The sequence below is a fragment of the Solanum stenotomum genome, chromosome 1 (assembly GCF_019186545.1).
Source record: "Solanum stenotomum isolate F172 chromosome 1, ASM1918654v1, whole genome shotgun sequence".
Lineage (NCBI taxonomy): Eukaryota > Viridiplantae > Streptophyta > Magnoliopsida > Solanales > Solanaceae > Solanum > Solanum stenotomum.
Genome location: NC_064282.1, coordinates 48,660,105 through 48,682,035, shown reverse-complemented (window position 1 = coordinate 48,682,035; position 21,931 = coordinate 48,660,105). Strand labels below are relative to the sequence as shown.

Below are 21,931 nucleotides of genomic sequence, written 5' to 3'. Positions count from 1 at the left end.
TTAATTGTAGCCTTCATTTTATTTTAATTAACTCTAAGAAGTGGCTATCAAATTCTTTTCTTTTTTTCATCTTTCTTCTTTTCTTTGATCTTTGTCTTGTAGGTAATTAACATATGAGATAAGAATATACATATATTAATTTGTGTTTATAATTATAGTATTTTAAAGTACAAAATATTATCATCTTTTATTTCATTAGGAGAAGAGATACTTTGCTGTCATATTTTAATTTGTTATTGGTATCCAAGAGGTAAATTCCAAATATTTGAACTATTTTTTGTTTGAAAATGGACGATATTCATGTAATTTAATTATAAAACTATTTTTAATTCAATGATAATTTGAAATAATTTATGTCAACTTAGATGGGAACACGTCCAAAGATTAGTTAATTAATTAACATATGTTATTAACTAATATTATAAAAAAAATTGATTTATATTTTTCAATTTAGTGTATTTTAATTAAATTAATCATAAAAACTAAAAGTACATAATTTCTATGAATCTCATGAAATACACGTTTGACAAAAAGATCAATATTATAAATATAATGTCATAAAATTATAAAACATTTGACAAAAAAGATAATCTATCAAGTCTAACTTTAAGAAAATAGCTTGTAATGTAAAATATCGAGTCAATACTCCTAAAACAAATGAAATTGAAAATATAACACAAGTTCTAAATTTTAAAAAATAAATAAATTTAGCATAATACTCTTATGTCGAATTACAACTAAACATACATAAATATGATTTAAAAGAAAAGAAAAAATGTAAGTCCATAACCTTATTCAACAATGAATTCAACTTTAATTCAAAAATTAGAATACTAACAAGATTATACTAATGATTTTTTAGAAGATACGAAAAATTGCATGGAATCATATGAAGTAAAGGTTGAGAATAAGAAGGAAATGAAATTTTAAAAAAATATTTTTAGAAAGTATTAGAATAATAAAAACCAAAAACAATTTAATATAATAAAAATAAAAAATTAGCTTGTAATTACACCATGTAATTACTAGCAATTAACAGCCTTCCCGTGTGAATTGGAGAGTGTAATTACACCCTATCAATTACACTCAATTACCTGCTGACCAGGTAATTATATACCCAACCAAACAGGATAAACAATGTAATTACACCAAATCTAATTTCCAGAGTGGGCTTTCCAAACAGCCCCTTAATATTCTGAGGTCCTTAAATCTCTCCCACCTTTTGTGTTACTGAATTGTTCTTTCGTATTGTTTGAAAAATCATTTGATAGTTGAAATTAGTATAATTATTAGGATAACAATTACTTAATCTAATAATTATGTAATGGGAAAAGGGTGATATACCTTTCAACTTTGCTAGTTAGAGTTGATAATTCCTATTAGGAAAGTGACTCATATATATCCGTGCTGATACACAAATGAGTAATGACCCACATATACCTTTTCCCCTAACGAAAGTGCAAAAAATAATTTTATTTTTACAAAAAATCCATTTAGAGGTATATTTGATCCTTCTCAAACGTTCTTTTTTGACTATTTTTATTCATAAATTAATTTGAATTTATTATTTTGATGGTCAAATTTATTTTTTCACTTATTTTCTTGTAAAATTTATTATAGAGGCTCCAACTGTTTTTTTTTTTTGCAGATATAAAAACTAAATTAAAATATAACCATAATTTTTAAAAAAAAATTAACTTTTTAATCTTTTCCGTTTACACTTCTTTCATTTTATTTCTCTTTTTTTTTTACACTAAAGAATGAAAAAAATCTCAAATAATAGTAATAATTGAAGCAGTCAAAAAATAATTTGTGTGTGAAAAAGATCAAATACATGATTTTTTAAAAAGAAATAAATTTAAAATTATTTTTTTCACTTTTGTAGTGAAAGGGGTATATGTGAGCTACTTTTGTAACAATAGGGGTATATGTGAGCCATTATTACAACAGTAAAGGGTCGTTTGGTGTGATGGATAAAGGAAAATAATGTTGGGATAACTTTTTAGTACCTCTCAATTCTTTGTTTGGTTACAAAGTGTGGAATAACTTATCCCAGGATTAATAATTATGATTGGGATAAGTTATCCCTACTTGTGAGTGGAATACTAATTCCGGGATAACTTATCCCGGGATAAAAATGTAAAATAATAAAATTACACCCTTAAATCCTCTTTTATAAACAAACAACTTATTCTTAGAGGATATTTTTGTAAACACACAACTTATTCTTAGAGGATATTTTAAAAAATAATCTCAACATAACTATCCATTATAACTTATCTCAACATAACTTATCCTATCATAATTAATTTCAACATAACTTGTCTTCAAACCAAACGACCCCAAGAGTATACATGAGCTACTTTTATAACAATAGGGATGTATGTGAACCATTATTATAACATTAAAAATATATATCAACTCTAAATGACAAAATTGAAAGCCACATCATTGATTGTTCCCTCCCTTACTCTCTCTCCTTCTAATTCTTTGATCTCCTCTATCGTAGTCTTCTCTCTCCCCAAGTTCAAAAAAGATTCAAGTTAATTATTCGAAGTTTGAACTCTAGAAGCAGCTTAGTGTATAAATTTTGGAACTTTTGATGCAATTTTAATGACAATTAAGAAAATAAGATGTTTCACTTTAAGATTATTAGCAATATAAAAAGAGTTCTTTACTGTCAAAATTAACAATAGATCAACCACAAAAAAAATCATCTCTAAAATCTTAAAAAAAAAGAAAGAAACTTAAATATATAAAGAGTTTCCACATGTAATATAGCTTGGATTATTTCAACGGTGTATATTTGTTGCTCATTACTTCAGTGATGTTGATGAAATAAAATATGCATGAATGGGAAACCAAGAAAATAAAATCCTTGTATTTTTGGTAAACAAGTTCATAATTTAGGTAGAACAATAAATATAGATTGTAGAGTCTTAAAGTTACTTTCTACTATTATTTATTTTATTGAAAACTTAAATATTGCAAAAAGTAAAATTATACTTGAGAGTTTACCTAGGATAGCTTTAAATTACTTATCGTGTAAAAAATATCTTACATCATCAGTGGATATTAGTTAAAGATAAGCTAAGATATAAGATAAGATTACGTAGAGAGTACCGACAATGTGGATTTACCACTAGTTACATTAATTTGTTAACATTTTAAAGGTCCTCCTATTTTCATTCATGTCAACCAATTTTCTATGGTAATTCTAACTCTCCTCCCTTCCTTAATTAATTCTTCATTCTACTCTTCCTCTTCCTTTCTATTCATTCCTCCCTTTTACAATTTGGTCAATTAATTCATAACTTTGAATAAAACATGGAATATTTATTCCTTTCTTTCCTCTTTCTATTCACCCTCACTTTAGCACAATCTATTAATAATGATAATATAAATTCATCCCCAAATATTGCACCAAACATGCAACCCACAACTTCTCCAAAAGAAAATGCAAATTCACCAACTAGTCATTCTGCATACCCTCCTGGATATGAAAATGAAAATGCACCATCACAATCACAATCACAATTTCCGCCTATCATCCCTCTTGATAAAATTTCTGGCCTCCCATCTTCTCTTATTCCCACTAATACGCGAAAAGACGATGGTGGGAATAGTGAGACTAATAATATTATAAAGAAGATATGCGACAATACTGACTACCCTGATCTTTGCACCACAACTATCGCCCCATTTATGCGCGGAGGTATCATCAACGTACAAAATGTTCTCCAAGTGGCCATGAAACAGAGCGATGCGTTTGCCAAATTGGGATTTGCAACATTTAAAAGAGCTTCAGAATCCCCTGTTACTCCACCTAGAACTAAGAAATTGCTTAAAACTTGCCTCGATAGTTGGGATACTGTGTTGTACAATTACGAAGAAGCTTTAGAGGCTCTGCGTATTCATGACAGTGGACGTATGAACAGCATGCTCAGTGCTGCAATTACTGATATCTCTGATTGTGAAGATGCCTTTGAAGGTGTCATTACACCTATGTCTGGGTATAGTGACAGGATGACTAAAATGACAAGTAATTGCCTTGCCATTGGTTCACAACTCGGGGATTAGACTAGACAATTACCTATCAAGTTAATGCTCAAAAACACACCTAAGTTATTACCTTTTCACGAATTTCATATCTCAACTATCTGTTCTTCTATTTATCAATCTAAACTATCACTCCATTTATATTAAAACACACTAGATGTTGAGTTGGACAAATATGTATTTCTAATCGACAACAATCGCAAGCAGGATAACTCAACATTGAAACGTGTTATAATACAAAGAGAATGATGGTTAATTGATGGAACAATGAATATAGTTGAGGTATGAATATCCCCAAAAAAATATAATTTAGATATATTTTTACCATTAATTATTTGTTATTTACTAAACTAATTAGATATATTAGTCTAGATGGATGAGTAGGATCACTACACAAGTGATCCTTAATCACCTCTCCTAATGTATTTTACAATTTACTTATTGTGATTACGTCATCTTTTGACTTATGTGTGATTACTGAGAAATATGTAGAAACAATCTCTTTTGCAGAAGTAGAAGGGAAAGGACTGAATATAGATAGTGACAGAGCTAAGACTCTTGGATTAAAAAGAAAATCCAAAAAACGTCACATTTAGGATATGAATATGTATTTTTCTTATATTAAGGGAATTTAAAATTTTATACATATATAAACAAATTTGTCTTTATCCAATTTCCACCAAAAACTTTCTGATACATATATTGTTATGAAATCTGCATTTTAAATCAATACTACTGATAACAAAACTTTGCAAAAATAGTAAATTTCAAAGTTTAAATCACGTAGTGAAGAACATAAATTATTTAAGAAAAAATAATTATTCGCCTTTAGTATCCGAGATTTGAATTGGAATATATCTTCTCAGGATAGAGCGATTCTATTCACCAGTGTATTTATACTCAAAACAATAATGTCAATGAACCACTAAACGACATCAAAGTACACGAATAATAAATTTGTGCAGAAGAAGAAGTTCAGAAATTTTCGTAAGTAAAAAGTCTAAGCATTTACAGGTATTTATAGCCAAAAAGCACTGGTTCCGAAAGTTCAGAATTTTTTCTAAGGGAGTTTGAAATATAAATTGTAAACATATGAAAATGCCAAAATGAATTCAACATCTATTATATTAACGTAAAAAAATTACTTAAACCATGTATAAATAGTATAATTTTCTGTCGAATGAGAACCCTTGGCTCTTGCTAGCTCTCCCCTGCATCCATCATTTGAAATAGTGAATTCAAAATCATTATCGACGTAGACAAATATTGAGTGTAATATTCATAACTGAAATGGTACAAAGATTAGTTAGATACATATATTCATTAGAATTTAGTGGTAAAAAATAAATAAGTTCAAGCAAATCACAAAAATAAATATATTCAAGCATAGATAATGAAGCTAAGATTTAAACTTTCGCATATTATATACGGAGAAGGGCCTAAAATGCCCCTCAACTATTTGAATTGGTACAAAACTACCCTTCATCCATTTTTTGGCCCCCAAATACCCTTAATAACATCAACCTTTTGACTAAAAAAATACTCTTATTTTTAACGGTCCACACTTATAAGGTGGATAGAGGGCAATATTGTACTAAATCTTTTAATTTGAGAGTATTTTAGCCCCTTTTTCGTTAAAATAATTTTAAATTACTTCATAGATGAGCTCATATAATTGGCTTGATTTTGGGTTTCATAGTAAATTAAAAGTAAAAAAGGATTAGTCCTCTACTCTCTACACTTTCCCCCTTCTCTCTCTTCCACTATTTTTTCTTCTTGGATCTTGTCCATCATTTTAAATTTTTTTTTTCAACTTTTGAGAAAACAAGGGAGAAAAAAAGGGAATAAAATAATGCCAACATTCATACAAAATAATTAGTTCAATATAAGATGATTTAATGAAGCAACTATGTATGTATACTACATTTTTCTTTTGTGTGTACCTAATATTCAAAATAGAAAGAATGAAAATAATCTTTTCTACTAATCCCCACCCCACACACACCATGAGAATAATATATAAAAAAAGAATATGAATATGTAAGTTTGTTTCAAGCTTGAGTTTATGATATCCTAATTAAAAACAAGAGATTAAAACAAAATAATAAAAGGAGGGAATGAGCAAGATGAATAATTGATAGAAATTTATATTAATGAAAATAATAATAAAAAAATCATATGAAAAATCAAATGGGGCAAGTATGAATTTTAGTTGAATCCCAATTATAAGTTGGGTTATAATAGATTGGGGTTGATTTAAAATAGTTCAATAATAACATATCATGAAATTAATAATTTTTTGAAAATTATTTTCATGTGTATCGAGTCAAAATATGAATCATAAGTAAATTTTATGATTTATTTGAGAAGGGTTTAAAATTAGATTAGTTGGATTATGTAACATAATAAATAAATATTTAATGATTTTACTTTAGGAGGTTTTGTCAAAAATAAGGGTAAATATGAACTAAATGGTTAACATCAAAGGTATATTTGAGCCAAAAGATTGACACCAAGGCCATTTGGGGGCTGAAAGGTGGATTGAGAGTAATTTTGCACCGATTCAAATAGTTGAGTGACATTTTAAGTCCTTCTCTTTATTATATATGTCAGAATATTGAAACAACAATTCCACCAAAAAAATATAAAAGCTAAGGATGAAAACAATGAATAGAAGAGCAAAAGGAAAAAATAAACAAATTTCAAGTTCTTACCTTGATATTTGAAGAATGATATCTTGAAAAACATGAGTGAAAGCTTAGTCTTTTATAATTTCAAGCTTAATAGGCTCAAAGGGTTAATTATGGATTATGAAAGGGCATATATCAAATAATAGTCAAGAATTGGCTAACAAGACTTGATTCTTTTCAAAATACATATTTTTTTTTATAGAATAGTGTTAATAGTTTTATATAATTGTTACCTCATTCGAACAAATTTTTCGAAACTAAAATTGATAAATTTTTATCTAAGATCAATAATATCTCAAGAGAGTGAATGGATTAGCTATATTATCAATTGAAAAAAGAATTATTAAAATAAATCAATTACAAAACAGTAATTTATGACTTAACTTTTTAAAAGAGCTAGATTAAATAAAAGTATATATATTGATCTTTCTTTTTTTTTAAAAAAATAAAAAAAAATAATATTAGAGCCACTCTCTAAAATTTGGCTTTTAGGCCCCGCTCTTGTTGAGTCGGCCCTAGTTGTGTCATTTATTATTCCTCTATTATTGGTATGATAACTTACAAATATATCTAGCATATCTATCCTTTTGCTACATCATTGAGGTACAAATTCTTTTTGGAAAACTACATAAATGGGTCATACAACTCAAAATAATTACATGTCCCAATCCAAAGTAATTCAAGAAATATCTACTCTCTCAAAAAAAATAAATTACAGCCCATATCCCCCTCCCCCCCTTCCAATTCATTAAGGATGGTAATTTTCCCTTAACTGATCAGTATCATATATACTGTTTTGGTATCATTAAAATTTGTTGTTTAGAAATTACTCATTAATCATGATACTGTAAGAGTATATATATATTGTTGTGGTATCGTTAAGGTTTCTTGTTCAGAAATTACACATTAGTCAATGATACTATAAGATTATATGTATGTTGTTGTGGTATCTTTAAGGTTTTTTGTTAAGAAATTACTCATCAGTTAATAATACTATAAGAGTGTGTATATATATAAATATGTATACACACATTTTGATATCATTAAGGTTTCTTGTTAAAAAATTACCCATTAGTTAATAATACTATATGAGTATATATTATATACTTTTATAGTATCATTCGCTAATGAGTAATTTCTGAACAACAAACCTTAATAATACCAATACGATATATATCTAGTGATTTAGTATCAATTAAGCGAAATGATCGGCCTTAATGATATCAATACAATATATGATACTGATTTAGTATTGTCAATTTTCTGCTGAATGCCTCTCAAAGAGAGATAGTCTTTCAATTATATAGAGAAAATAAAGATTACACATCCCTAAAGATCCGTCATTCCTATCCCTAAAGATCAGCTATTCTATCACTATAAATCTGCTATTCAATCCCTCTAAATCAGCTATTCTATCACAATATTTATTCCTTTGATTCTACAACAAATGTATATGATCATGCTAATTTATATCACTATATAATTACATTAATATATACAATCATTTAGTTGTCCATCATGCTAACATCCCCCCTCATTTTGATGTTGGTGGATCAAGAAGCATCAATTTGCCTACTAGAAACTGAAGGTGTTGTCGTGCCATGGATTTTGTAAATGCATCAGCTATTTGAAGATCACCGGACACATGTGGAAGAGTAATGACTCATTTATCTACAACTTCTCGTATATAATGACAATTCACTTCTATGTGTTTGGTCCTCTCATGAAAAACTGGATTAGTAGCAATCTGAATAGCACTTGTATTGTCAACGTGGAGAGAAGTAGGATGAGATTGAGGAAATCCAATCTCAGCAAGTAATCCACGAAGCCATACAACCTCGGAGCAAGCAGTAGACATGGATCTATATTCAGCCTCTGTTGAAGATTTTGACACACGATCTTGCTTTTTACTTTTCCAAAATATCAATGACTCTCCAAGAAACATGCGCAAACCAGAGACTGAACGACGAGTATCAGGACATCCCGCCCAATCAGAATCACTAAAAGCATTAAGACGAATATGAGAACCACTTGGAAAGAACAATCCACGAGTAGATGTTCCTAGAAGATATCGAATGATGCAACAAACAACCACCAAGTGGAGATGACGGGGAGATTGCATAAATTGACTAACTTGTTGACCTGCAAAAGAGATATCAGACCGAGTAATAGTAAGGTAATTTAGATTCCCAACTAATTGTCGAAATATAGTTGGATCAGGAAGAAGATCACCTTCCTCATGACGATACTGCACATTTAATTCCAATGGAGTATCTACGGAGGATGAATCTTGAAGACCAGGCAAATAAATCAGATCCTAAGTATATTTGTGTTGGTTTAGAAACACACATGAAACAAAATTATGAACTTCCAAACCCAAAAAATAAGTAAGAGTACCAAGATCTTTCATATGAAAAGAATCTTTAAGTTGCTGTTGGAGGCTAGTGATTAGTGAAGAATCAATTCCTATGATAATAATGTCATCTACATATACCAAAAGAAGAACACAACCTGTAGATGTTTTTCGAAGAAACAAAGATGAGTCATATTTGCTCTGCTCAAAAGATAATTGTAGCAAAGTAGACCGGAACTTATCAAACCAAGCTCTTGGAGCTTGTTTTAATCCATACAAAGACCGCTTCAACTTGCATACATCTGATGTAGACGATGAGAACAAACCAGGTGGAAGTTTCATATAAATATCTTCTTTAAGATCACCATGGAGAAAAGCATTTTTGACATTCATTTGATAAAAATACCAGTTTTGTGAAGTAGCAATGGCAATAATAGTTTGCACCGTAGCCATTTTGGCTACTGCTACAAAAATTTCCTCATAGTCCACCCCATACTCTTGTCTGTTACCAAAAACAACCAATCGAGCTTTGTACCGATCAAGAGTTCCATCAGAATGAAGTTTGATTGAATAAATCCATTTACATCCAATAGGGCAGACATTTGAAGGAGATGAAACAATGTCCCATGTGTCATTTTCTTTAAGAGCCAAAAGTTCTTCCTCCATTGCTTTCTGCCAACATTCATGGAAGCTTGTGAGTAACAAAATGGAACAAATATGTTGGATAAAGTAGAGGAAAAGTCATACCAATTGGGAGTACGAGATACTGTGGTAAATCGCCGAGTAGGCTCAAGATCAGATCTTGAAGAATTCTCAGATTCTAGTTGTGGTACAGTTTCAGGCGGCGGATCAGTGTTGGGATAGGATAAAGTTGGCCGACGTCGTTCATACACAAATCCAGGTTTGAACCTCTTAAAAAAAATGATAAATCCTCAAAAGTAGGAAGAAGAGGAGAAACAGAAGATGAATCTACAATAGTAGAAAAGAAATGTTGATTCTAAAAAAAAACAACATTTCTAAAAATACAAAAATTGTGAGAACATGGATCATAACAAATAAAACCTTTTTGTGAAGTATTATAACCCATAAAAACACATTTAGTAGACTGTACATAAAGTTTATTGCGTTGCGAAGGAGGCAAATGCACAAAACAAACACAACCAAATGTATGAAAATCACTATAGTTAGGATTTCGGTGATAAAGACAAAAATATAGAGACTCAAGATTTAGCACTTTAGATGGCAATCTATTAATTAAATAAACAGCAGTAGACAAAGCTTCCACCTAATATTTAATATTTAGATGGTACATATGACTCAATCAATAAAGTACGAGTGACATCTAAAAGATGGCGATTTCTTCGTTCAACAAGTCCATTTTGTTGTGTTGTATATGGGAAAGAGTGTTGTGAGACAATTTCTTTGTCAAGCAAGAATTTTTTGAATTCATAAGCCATATATTCTCAACCATAATCAGATCTTAATAATTTGATTCATGTAGAAAATTGAGTCTCAATGTAAGCCAAAAATGTCTTGAACATGGAAAATACATCAAATTTGGATCGAAGAAAATACACCCATGTAAACCGACTATAATCATCTATGAATGTCACAAAGTATTTGAAATGAGCATGAGAAATAATTGGTGAAATTCCCCAAACATCACTATGAATGACATAAAAACAGTTTGTAGCACAACTACCAAAATTAGGAAAAGGAAGAGGTTTACGTTTGCCTAATTTACAAGTAGAACAATTAATGGAAGCAACTGAAAATTGATTTTTATTTCCCAATAAACCAGAATTTGATAAATGACACAACATAATGGAATTTGGATGTCCTAGACACTTATGCCAAACCTTAGTCTTACTAGTAGTAGAAGTAGAAGCAAAAGATAGAACGGGAGGAATGAAAAAGTGTATAGGAAACAATCGTCCAACTTTAGGACCTTTTGCGATTATCGTCCCCGACCTGATCCTGCACAAGACAAGCATTACGAGAAAAAATCACATCACAATTGTTATCTACCAATTGTCCAATTGAAATAAGACTAGTTGAGAGCTTTGGTGAAATAAAAACATTCTTGAAAGTTGGAGTAATGTCCCCAACCTTGGTAATGGAAAAATTACTACCATTGGCAATCTGTATTTGTGATGGACCTTGATACTTACGAACATTTTTTAGGATGCTCGTTGAGTTGGTCATATGATTGGAAGCACTTGAATCAACAATCCAAAAATTAGATGTAACATCATTACCTTGTAATCCCAATGCTGAAAAGGTTGACACGATCATTTGTTATACCATTTCAAGAGTAAGAACCTGTCCTGAAGATGAGGTATCATTAGTGGAACCATTTATCCCAGTTTGAAAAGCATTGATCATATGATTCTGAGGGCGCGTAGGACACCCTTTGATAATGTGTCTTTGTTGTTTACAATAATTACAGAACTTCTTACTACAATTGCTATCAATATGACCATATTCCTTGCAACTGTAGCATTGAGTTCTACTCATATCCCCGCCCTTTCCTTTACCTTGAGCAGCAAATGCAACTGTGATATCATTTTCTTTCTTGAAAGCATTTTGTGTGACAAGCCGTTGCTCTTCACGAAGTAATTCCCTAAAGCAAACATCCAAAGAGGGACACGGGTCACGATTCATCAAGTTAGAGAGAACACTCTCAAAGTCGGATTCTAATTTCATCAAAAATTGGTCTCGCTTGCTTTGCTCATGAACTGCCTGAATCACTAATAAAGATTCAGTAGGTATTTTGGCATAGACAATATCTGTAAATTCAGCACGCAAGTTTTGAAATCCAGAAAAGTAATCCTGAACAGAAAGAGCACCTTGAGAGTAATTAGCAATTTCATACTCTAACTGAAAGCATTTTGCGCTATTATCTTGGTTGTAAACCTTTTGTAAGTAATTTCACATGGCCTTAGCTGTCTTGTACGACCTAAGATTAAGAACAATAAGAGGGTCAATTGACCCTAGAATCCATGTCATCACCCGAGCATCTTTAATCTTCCATTCACTTAGCTTTGTTGCATCAGTAGGAGCAGGATCGCTTCTATCTATATGGCCCCATAGTTTTTTGCTAGTGACAAACAATTGAAACTCCCAAGAAGAATAATTTTTTCCAGTAAAACGAACACTGAAGGATTCAAAGTGATGTGAATTCATGCTTTTGAATAGCTATGAAAACTACAAAGACTCAAGAAAGCAACTAGAATGACGAATAGCAAAATTTCCAGGTGGTAGGACTAATTGTCGATGAACAGTCAACCAAAAATCAAGATTTTCAATTTTTTTTTAGGAACCACAAATGACTCTATGAAATAAGACAACCAAGAGAAAGGTCTAATACCATGTCAATTTTATGCTGAATGCCTCTCAAAGTGAGAGAGTCTTTCCATTATACAGAGAAAATAAAGATTACACATCCCTAAAGATCCACCATTCCTATCCCTAAAGATCAGCTATTCTATCTCTACAAATCTGCTATTCAATCCCTCTAAATCTACCTTGCTATCCTTCCAAATCAGCAATTTTATCACAATATTTATTCCTTTGATTCTACAACATATGTATATGATCATGCTAATTTATATCACTGTAAAATTACATTAATATATACAATAATTTAGTTGTCCATCATGCTAACAAGTATCAGTTAAGCGAAATTAGTTAAGGGTATATAGTGTAATTATTTAGTGGAATATGAATGTAAGGGGATATATGTTTGTAATTATTTTGCTGGGTAAATTTTGTTTGCAGCTCCACCATAACTGCAAGATTCCTGCCTTGTTCTGGTTGTGGCCGGCTGCTGGCAAATCAGAATCTAAAGAATAAAACTTGTGCTGTCTTTTTGTATTTTATGCTACCTTACTCACATTGAAAAATATGAACAGAGAAGAAGTCTTTTGTACTTGAATAAAATGATCTCTTTCTTATGTAGCAATGAACTCTAGTCTTGCAAACACCACAATGAAAGGCAAGGATCAAATGAAAAGCTCTCATTCTTGCATTCCTTCAGCATCATCCCAACTTCTGCAGAAGTGTTGCATTAGAGGAAATCAGAAAGGGAAACATGACTGTGATTTACCATGCAGTTTTAGTTCTGAATCTCATGTCCTATCGACGGTAAAAATATTTGAAATGGCACAAGCACAATTACTTCACCATATGTCGAAGAAAGAGGACGATCCCTCCATTGCTTCTCAACCCCTTAATTCACATAGTGATCTGTCTCTTGAAGTTTCAGATGATTTGCAGCTTGCTCTTCTACTTCAAGCTTCTGCTGAAATGTTTTCCAAGAGACACTACGAACGTGCAATGGAGTTACTAAGCTTGTGTAATCTGTCTGCTTCTCTTACAGGTACTCCGGTTCAAAGAGTTGTGTACTACTATAGTGAAGCTCTTCGAGAGAGAATCGATAAGGAGACAAAATCAATAACAGGATTACAACTAGATAGACTTGTAGATTTTGAAGTGAAACCAGCTGGCGTTGAAGAACTTTTCTTGTGTTCAAAGCCTCATGTAATTGTGTGTTATCGTGCACTTCCTTTTTACCAAGTCGCACAATTTGCTTGTATTCAAGCCATTTTGGATAATGTTAAGTCAGAAAAACGACTTCATTTGATTGATTTTGGAATTAGAAGTGGATCTCACTGGACAATCCTTATGCAAGCTCTTGCGAATCGAGGTGATTGTCCACTTGAGCTTCTCAAGATAACCGCTATTGGAACATCTAAACAAGTGGTTGATGAAACAGGGAAAAGATTGTCATCTTTTGCTGCTGAAAACATGAAATTTTCCTTCTTCTTTAAGGCAGTGGTGTCAGAAATGAAGGACCTCAGTAAAGATCTCTTTGAGTTAGATACTAATGAAGTTGTGGTAGTTTACTCAGAGTATATTCTTGGGGGTATGTTAGCATGGCCTAATCACCTTGAAGTTGTTCTAAGATTCATTAAAAACCTCAATCCTTGTGTGATAGTGGTCATCGAAACTGAGGCAAATACTAACGAGCCAATTTTTATGGATCGATTTAATGGATCAGTGTTTCTGTATGCTGCACTCTTTGATTGTTTGGAGGCTTTCATGGAACGAGACAATCAGCATAGGATGGAATTTGAAAGACTTGTTCTTAGAGAAGTCATTCACAATGTGATCACTTGTGAAGGAGAAGGAAGGATCTTCCGCAACGTAAGGCTGGAAGTATGGAGGGCTGTGTTTGAAAAGTTTGGTATTAAGGAAACAGAATTGAGCGAATCATCCTTGTATCAGGCAAATCTAATGGCCGATAGGTCTGCTCATGGTTTTTGCACTCTGGATATGGATGGAAATTGCCTTACTATTAAATGGAACGGAACTCCAATAGTATTTGCTTCTGCTTGGAAGTTTGTCCATGATTGATAGATGTCCTTTCGGGGGATGGAGGTGGCATGAAGCCTATTAATACAGAACACAAATAAGCATATGAAATAAATCATCTAGTAGTAATGAGGACTCTCTGATGGACTAAGATTGAAGAAACCTCAAAAATCCCATTGCTAATTTGTCTATGTTAAGTTGGAAAGATCATGTTCGGTAGGTCTGCAATAGTTGTTTCTTGTTCACAAGTATTTTATTCGTTTGTTACAATTTGTTCATTAATTTTACATATATCTATGACCTTCTCTTCTTTTTTTTTCTTTTTCAATTTACTGTATCCAAAGAATGAAGGAAAGAAAAAGGAAATTACCTTGTTTTGGAACATAGTTTCATGTTTCAAAGTGGGCATGTGGCTTTGGAACTGATAGTTAAATTAACTACTGTTCGAAAACAATGTAAATAAGATACGTGACTCTTCATTGCTATTGTAAGGTAGACAAGAGAATAAGAATTCATTGTGAATACGAGACAAGTAAGAAGAGATGAAAGATCATCTTGGCAGAAATGTTAGTGTTGGCATTTGAAGCTTTATGCAAGAATAGCTCGGATTAGGCTGTTACATTAGTAAGATTTTTGGAATAACTTGGACTCCAGAAAGAAATCATGGATCAAATTCAAAGTGAAAAGGGAAGTTCTTTCTTGCTTCTAGCATGCAGGCCAAAGCATGATAATGGAAATGGCAAAGTGTTGTTGTAGTATGTTGGTCGCGTGGTCTATATACCTAGTATGAAAAGATACAAGAGGAATGAAAGATAAACTTGTTTTTTTTAGCTTGATGAAATGCTTGAGAACTCCTTTATGAATTTAAAAGGCCTTGTTATCAAATGGAAAAAAAACTCCATTCAAGTTTTGTTTTTTCCTGAAGTTTCACCAAGCTGGAAAGGTTCCATTCCTTTTATGAGGACTTATCTTGAGAAAACAAAATTCATGATTTCCTATTAAAAATTGCTGCTTCTCTTTTTCTTCTTCTGTCAGCAAAATCTGAGAAAACTTCAGCAAATATTGTTCAACTTGTATGACCGTTTTGTGGATCAAGGTATAATCATAATTAAACTTAAAATTGTTATAATAATATTCTGTTGGTCAACTTTTGAACATTTTAATTAGGAGACAAGGGCGTGTTATGCAAGCGAGAAGGCATGTACTATATGTGGCTCTTGATGATAAAACAAATGAAAAAACACATGATGATTAAGATGGTAAACTTTCTTAAAATTGTTTTTGCATTTATATAGTTAGTTTTATTATCAACTTAGAAAGTAAAATGAATAACTTTTATTTATATCAAATTTCCATTTGTTGACTATTCTTTAGGAAAAGAAAGATAAGGAAATAGAAAAGCAAGTTTTTGCTTCTGTCTAAATAAATATGCAAGGCTATAGATGAAGAACACTTCCATGGAACTTTTATAATTAAAAAAGATAACTTAGGAAAAGAAATAGATTAAATATTAGAAGTAGCTTCTTAGGGAACATGGATTTATATTTTAATCATAAACCTCAGAAAAATCCAGCAATGAATCACATAACTCTAATCATCACATTGAGTTATATATTCTTGGTACAAAAAGAAAGCTACTTTTTTCTTGGTTAAGACTTTGTTGGTATCTCCTTACAGATAGAGATGTATAGCAAAAATCAGAAGTTTTGATTAGCTGATGCAATGTGGTTTTGGACTGTATCTATTTGAAGTAGACTCTTTTATTCGGCTACTAGCCGGCTGCTGCCAAATAAGGCATGAAATGAGTGAGCTTGTCCTTGTTTTTGCTGTCCTATCTTCTATTTTTTTTCCTTTTTTCTTGTTTGGTACCTTATATATGATTAGATGGAAAAGGAATATGAAAATAGCACAAGTTTTTGTCTTCATGGTCTGAATAAAATGAGCTTCATTCTCTAATGAGGATAGAATTAGAAAACCATTTATACTGAAGATTTGTCAAAAGGAAGAGCGTGGCATCTTGAAAAGTTTTTTAGCATCCAGTAAGAAGAGGACTTGACCATACAAAAAGCCATGGATTCAAGTCTTGCAAATAAAGGAAAGGATCAAATGCAAAGGCCTCGTTGTGCTGAAGAAAAGAAGGAAAGCTCTTGTCTTCCTTCAGCATCATGCACAATTCTGCAGAAGCATTATTGTGGTGGAGAAATGAGAGAGAAGCCCCATGATATTCCATCCAGCAACACTTCTGGATCTCATGTACCATCAACAGTAAGTTTATTTGAAATGGTGCGAGCACAATTACATCAGCAGACCTCCAAGAAAGAGGATAGTTCCTCCTTTACTTCTAACACTTATCGTGGTCTGTATCCTCAAGCTTTAAAAGATTTTGAGCTTGCTCTTCTACTTCAAGACTCTGCTGAAATGTTCTCCAAGAGACACTATGATCATGCAACGGAGTTATTAAGATTGTGTAACTTGTCTGCTTCTCCTTCAGGTACTCCTGTTCAAAGAGTTGTGTATTACTTCTGTGAAGCTCTTCGAGAGAGAATTGATAAGGAGAAGGGAACATTATCACTTAATAGACCTGAAGGTTGGGAAGAGAAACCATTTGATTTGGACAAGGTTCTGCAGAATCCAAAGCCTTTTGCAGTTGTATGCTATCAATCATCACCTTTCTTCCAAGTGCCGCAATTTGCTGGAATTCAAGCCATCATAGATAATGTCAAGTCAGCAAAGAGAGTTCATTTGATCGATTTCGGAGTCAAAATTGGTTCACACTGGGCAGTCCTCATGCAAGCTCTTGATAATGTAGGTGACTGTCCACTTGAGCTTCTAAAGATAACCGCTGTTGCAACATCAAAACAGATGGTTGAAGAAATAGGACAGAGATTGTCATCTTTTGCTGCTGAAAACATCAAGTTTCCCTTCTCCTTCAAGGCAGTAGTGTCGGAAATGAAGGACCTCAGTAAAGATCTTTTTGAGTTAGATACTAATGAAGTTGTGGCAGTTTACTCAGAGTATAGTCTTGGGGGCATGTTAGCATGGCCCAATCACCTGGAATCTGTTCTAAGATTAATTAAAAGCCTTAATCCTTGTGTAATGGTTGTCATTGACTCTGAGGCAAACACTAACGCGCCAATTTTTATGGACCGTTTTAATGAAGCACTATTTCTGTATGGTGCATTCTTTGACTACTTGGATGTTTGCATGGAACGAGACAATCATTACCGAATGACATTTGAAGGACTTATTTTGAGGAATATCATTCAAAATATAATCACTTGTGAAGGAAATGAGAGGACTTTTCGCAATGTAAGACTTGAAGTATGGAGAGATCTGTTTGAAAAGTTTGGTATCAAAGAAACAGAATTGGGCGAATCATCCTTGTACCAGGCAAATCTAATGGCCGATAGGTGTGGTCATGGTTTTTCTACTCTGGATATGAATGGAAAGGGCCTTCTAATTAAATGGAAGGGAAGTCCAATAATATTTGCTTCAGCCTGGAAGTTTTCACCATGAATGAAAGATGCCCCTACTTGGTGGGTGTGGCACGGAGCCTATCGATGCATGTAAAGAACCAAATGGAAACAACTCATCTTGTTTTAAGAACCTTTTGATCATAAACTGCTGTAACCTGAAACACTAAGTTATCAAAGACTTTATACTTCTTCCGTTTCAATTTGGTTGCCTTACTTCCCTTTTTAGTCCATTTGAATAAAGAATGCTTTTTCCTTTTTCGGTAACTTTTTATTTCAACTTTCCACATGACAGGTTTAAGACCAAGAGATTCAAGTCTTCTTTAATTTCTCAAACTTCGTGCCAAGTCAAAATCACACAAATAAATTGAAATGGAGGGAGTATTTGTTTAATTTCATTTGTATTGCATGCATTGCTTCTCTGCCTGCCTTAGGACAACATATTATCTAATTCTCATTTCTTTAGTTCAACTCCATCTATTAAAATTTATTCCATAATTTTTCCATTCAGTTCCTTATGCAGCAATCTTTGATATCTTAAAAACTTGCATAGGGAGAAATAATCAGTACAGCATTCTAACTGAAACAGTTATTCTAGAAAAAAGTCATTCATAATGTGATCGCATCTGAACGAGAAGAGAGGTTTTTTTCACTTTGCAAGGCTGAGAGAATGGAGGACCTTATTTGCAAAATGACATATTAGTAAAACATAATTGAGCAGTTCATGCTTATACGACGCAAAATTTAATATATTGGGATTTGCTTGCTGCAGTTCTTGCACTCTTGATATGGATGGAAATGGAATTATCATTAAATGGAAAGGAACCCCGAATACTTTTGTTTCAGTCTGGAAGTTTGACCATGATAGAAGATGCCCTGATATGGAGAGGGGTGTACTGATGCAGCAAAACAGTCATGAGATGAAGATAAAATAGCTTGTAATCCTACTTCTTAATCTCCTTTTTATTTAGTAGGTACTGCATCGCCTATCACGATTGTAGCTTTTCAATCATTCTTGATCTATAGCTCTATGGACCTCCAATAATATCTTAAATAGGTCATGTATCTCTTATGATGCTTGTACATTTGCCAATTGCCCATTCATTCTTGTGTAGCAGATGAATGGACCTGCAATACGCTTCTTTTTATGTATGAAACACATGAGAAAAATATACACATGAAAATTCAACCTTCCTGAACAACCTTACTTTCATGCCTTAATATGGCCCTGAGAATGGAAAAAGAACACAATATTATTGTTTCATCCACCAACCTACAAGCTTTCGGGAAGGAGGAATTGCTCCCAAAAAGGAATCTATTGATTCTCTCCCAATAGGCTGGACAGTAGGTGGGATGATTTATTTCACGGCCTGTGTGGAGGACATAAGACCAGAAGTCTCAAGGATGTTTTGTAGAGCCCCTCGTCCTCACGTCCAGGTCAATACTTATGCGACAAGGAATTTCTCTACCTTAAGACCGTTAGAGTTACTGCCGCTGTTTATCAGGGCTTCCATTCAAAGCTCAAGTATATTGAAAAGCTTCAAATATCTTCTTTTTGTTTTCCTATCGCATGCTTCCTCTATCTGTGTCAACTCTCTTTCTTTTGTCCCTTCACAGTGTATTCTAGGAGATCAAGACTGTTTAGGTTACCATGTAAATTGTAGATCCAACATTTGTTTAGCCTTTCTTTGTCAAAATGAGCACAATCGGTCGTCTTTTCAAGATTAGATAGAGCCATAGATAGATTTTCCTAAGTAACTACACTCCGTTTATAATCTAAAATTTAATTCGAGTCTTCTTGTTAGAATTTCAATCAGAGAACAGAAGAAACTGTTGTAAGAAATCTATTCTAAGAGTTAATTTTGTCCTGTAGAATGAAAGCCTTGTTCTTGGATTACACATTGTCTTATATGAATCTGACATCCTTTTATTTCAAGATGGCAACAGCCAAGAGGACAATTGTGGGCATTTTCATTATCTGTTTTTAAAAAGAAAACCTCCAAGGTATCGCCGTCCTAAGGTTTATTTTCAATATTGTCATGGTCCTAGTCTTTGACCACATCTGTTTGGACTGTTGTCCTTTCTTCTGGTAACAGCCTTTAACTAATGATTTAACTAAAATAATATGACATGATAGGGATAAACTCTCTGTCTCAAGTAATTAATATAATGTCGTGGCGGTTAACACTATTGACAAGGATGAGATTCATGCTGAAGCAGTGAAAGATGCAGAAAGTTTTGAAGTTCCATGTAAGGAAAACACCCTCCAGGATTTCTGAGGTTCAAGAGTAAGGGAAAGGTGAATGAGATGAATTTAGATATGCCAAGTCACATTTCTGACCACTCTCCAGTTCTATCGACAACAACCATCATGAAAATTGCCAAAGAGCAATTAAAACTTTATACCTCACAGAATCATGATGCTTATTCCATTATTTTTAGTCCCTTGATTGCGGATTTGGGCCTTTCTCCTCAAGTTACAGAGGAAGTGGAGCTCGTTCTACTGCTTCTAGTTTCCGCTGAAATGCTAGCCAATCGACAATTAGATTGTGCAAGAAAGTTGTTGAACTTGTGCATCAACTTTTCTCTTTCAGCAGGTAATCCAGTTCAAAGAGTTGTGTATTATTTTGCTGAATCTCTTCGGAAGAGGATCGATAAAGGGACAGGAATACCAACTATAGCATCAAACATTGATGCAGTGAATCCAAATATTATGGAAGACGTTCTTATGGATCCACGAACCGATGTTATTGAGACTGAACAAATGCTTCCCTTCCGCAAAGTAACTCAATTTACTGGAATTCAAGCCATCTTGGACAGTGTTAAATCATTCAAGAGGATTCATTTAATTGATTTTGGAATAAAAACCGGATCACAATGGACAATCCTTATGCAAGCTCTGGTTTGTAGTGGTGAATGTCCACCGGAACTTCTCAAGATAACAGCGGTTGGAACCTCTTTGACTCGAATGCAAGAGGTAGGGAAGAGATTGACATCTTTTGCAGACACCTTACATATACCTTTTTCCTTCAAAACAGTTGTATCTGACTTGAGACATATCAGGAAGGATTTATTTGAGTCAAAGGCTGGTGAAGTTGTGGCAATCTATTCTGACTCGCGTCTTTGGACCTTGTTAGCATGGCCTAATCACTTGGAATCTCTTATACAAGTTTGCAAAAGTTTGGATCCATGTGTAATGGTGGTAACTGAAATAGAGGCAAATACTAATACACCAATTTTCATCGATCGTTTCAATGAAGCATTGTTTTACTACAGTGCTATCTTTGATAGTCTTGAAACTTGCATAGGGTGGAACCATCAGTACAGAGCAGTAGCTCAAGGAGTATATATAGGAAGGATTATTGAAAATGTAATCACATCCGAGGGAGAAGAGATGGCTCATCGCCATGAGAAGCTTCGATCTTGGAGGGCCTTATTTGAAACATTTGGTATAGAGGAAACAGAACTGAGTCACTCATCCTTGTACCAAGCAAAGTTACTGGCAGAAAAGTCTACATGCCATGGTTTTTGCAGTCTGGAAATGGATGGGAAATCCCTAATTATTAAGTGGAAGGGAACCCCAATTAAGTCACTTTCTGCATGGAAGTTCCACTAATAAGATAGCTTTTATTTTGTTTTTATGAGGTTGTTCGGCCTCCTGTTTTGCTCATGTTTCTTGGTTACTGTTGAAGTGTGTGACCACACTTTTTATTAGTTAATTATATTCTCAACCCACCCACTCATATTCGGGCTTGATTCTTTTTCATGGGCCAAACATGTGACCTCTGCTTGATCTAATATTATGTTGAAGTGTGTGACCATTCTTAGCTAAAAGTTTAACAGTTACAATGTCTAGTATACTAGTGCACCGGAAAAGAGCTAACCCCAGAAGTCACGGAGCTCTCTTCTCTTTCAATGGCAGCAGCTAGTTTAAGTTCAGGATTTCTAAGCACTAGTCTTTCTTTCTCATCTGCTAAGAA

At 33.0% G+C, this 21,931-nt stretch overlaps 4 protein-coding genes across 4 annotated transcripts; all 4 read left to right on the top strand.

Annotated features, from left to right (window-relative positions):
• Positions 1 to 3,260: 3,260 nt before the first annotated feature.
• LOC125847654 (pectinesterase inhibitor 3-like) lies at positions 3,261 to 4,080 on the top strand. Its single transcript, XM_049527304.1, has one exon. The coding sequence runs from the start codon at positions 3,328 to 3,330 to the stop codon at positions 4,078 to 4,080; it is 753 nt and encodes a 250-aa protein (XP_049383261.1). The 5' UTR covers positions 3,261 to 3,327.
• Positions 4,081 to 13,065: 8,985 nt separating this feature from the next.
• On the top strand, positions 13,066 to 14,520 carry LOC125853680 (GRAS family protein RAM1-like). Its single transcript, XM_049533409.1, has one exon. It carries the CDS (start codon positions 13,066 to 13,068, stop codon positions 14,518 to 14,520), a length of 1,455 nt encoding a protein of 484 aa, XP_049389366.1.
• A 2,028-nt stretch (positions 14,521 to 16,548) lies between these two features.
• On the top strand, positions 16,549 to 17,994 carry LOC125853671 (GRAS family protein RAM1-like). The gene has a single exon (XM_049533398.1). It carries the CDS (start codon positions 16,549 to 16,551, stop codon positions 17,992 to 17,994), a length of 1,446 nt encoding a protein of 481 aa, XP_049389355.1.
• A 2,277-nt stretch (positions 17,995 to 20,271) lies between these two features.
• On the top strand, positions 20,272 to 21,567 carry LOC125853662 (DELLA protein RGL2-like). The gene has a single exon (XM_049533387.1). It carries the CDS (start codon positions 20,272 to 20,274, stop codon positions 21,565 to 21,567), a length of 1,296 nt encoding a protein of 431 aa, XP_049389344.1.
• Positions 21,568 to 21,931: the final 364 nt, after the last annotated feature.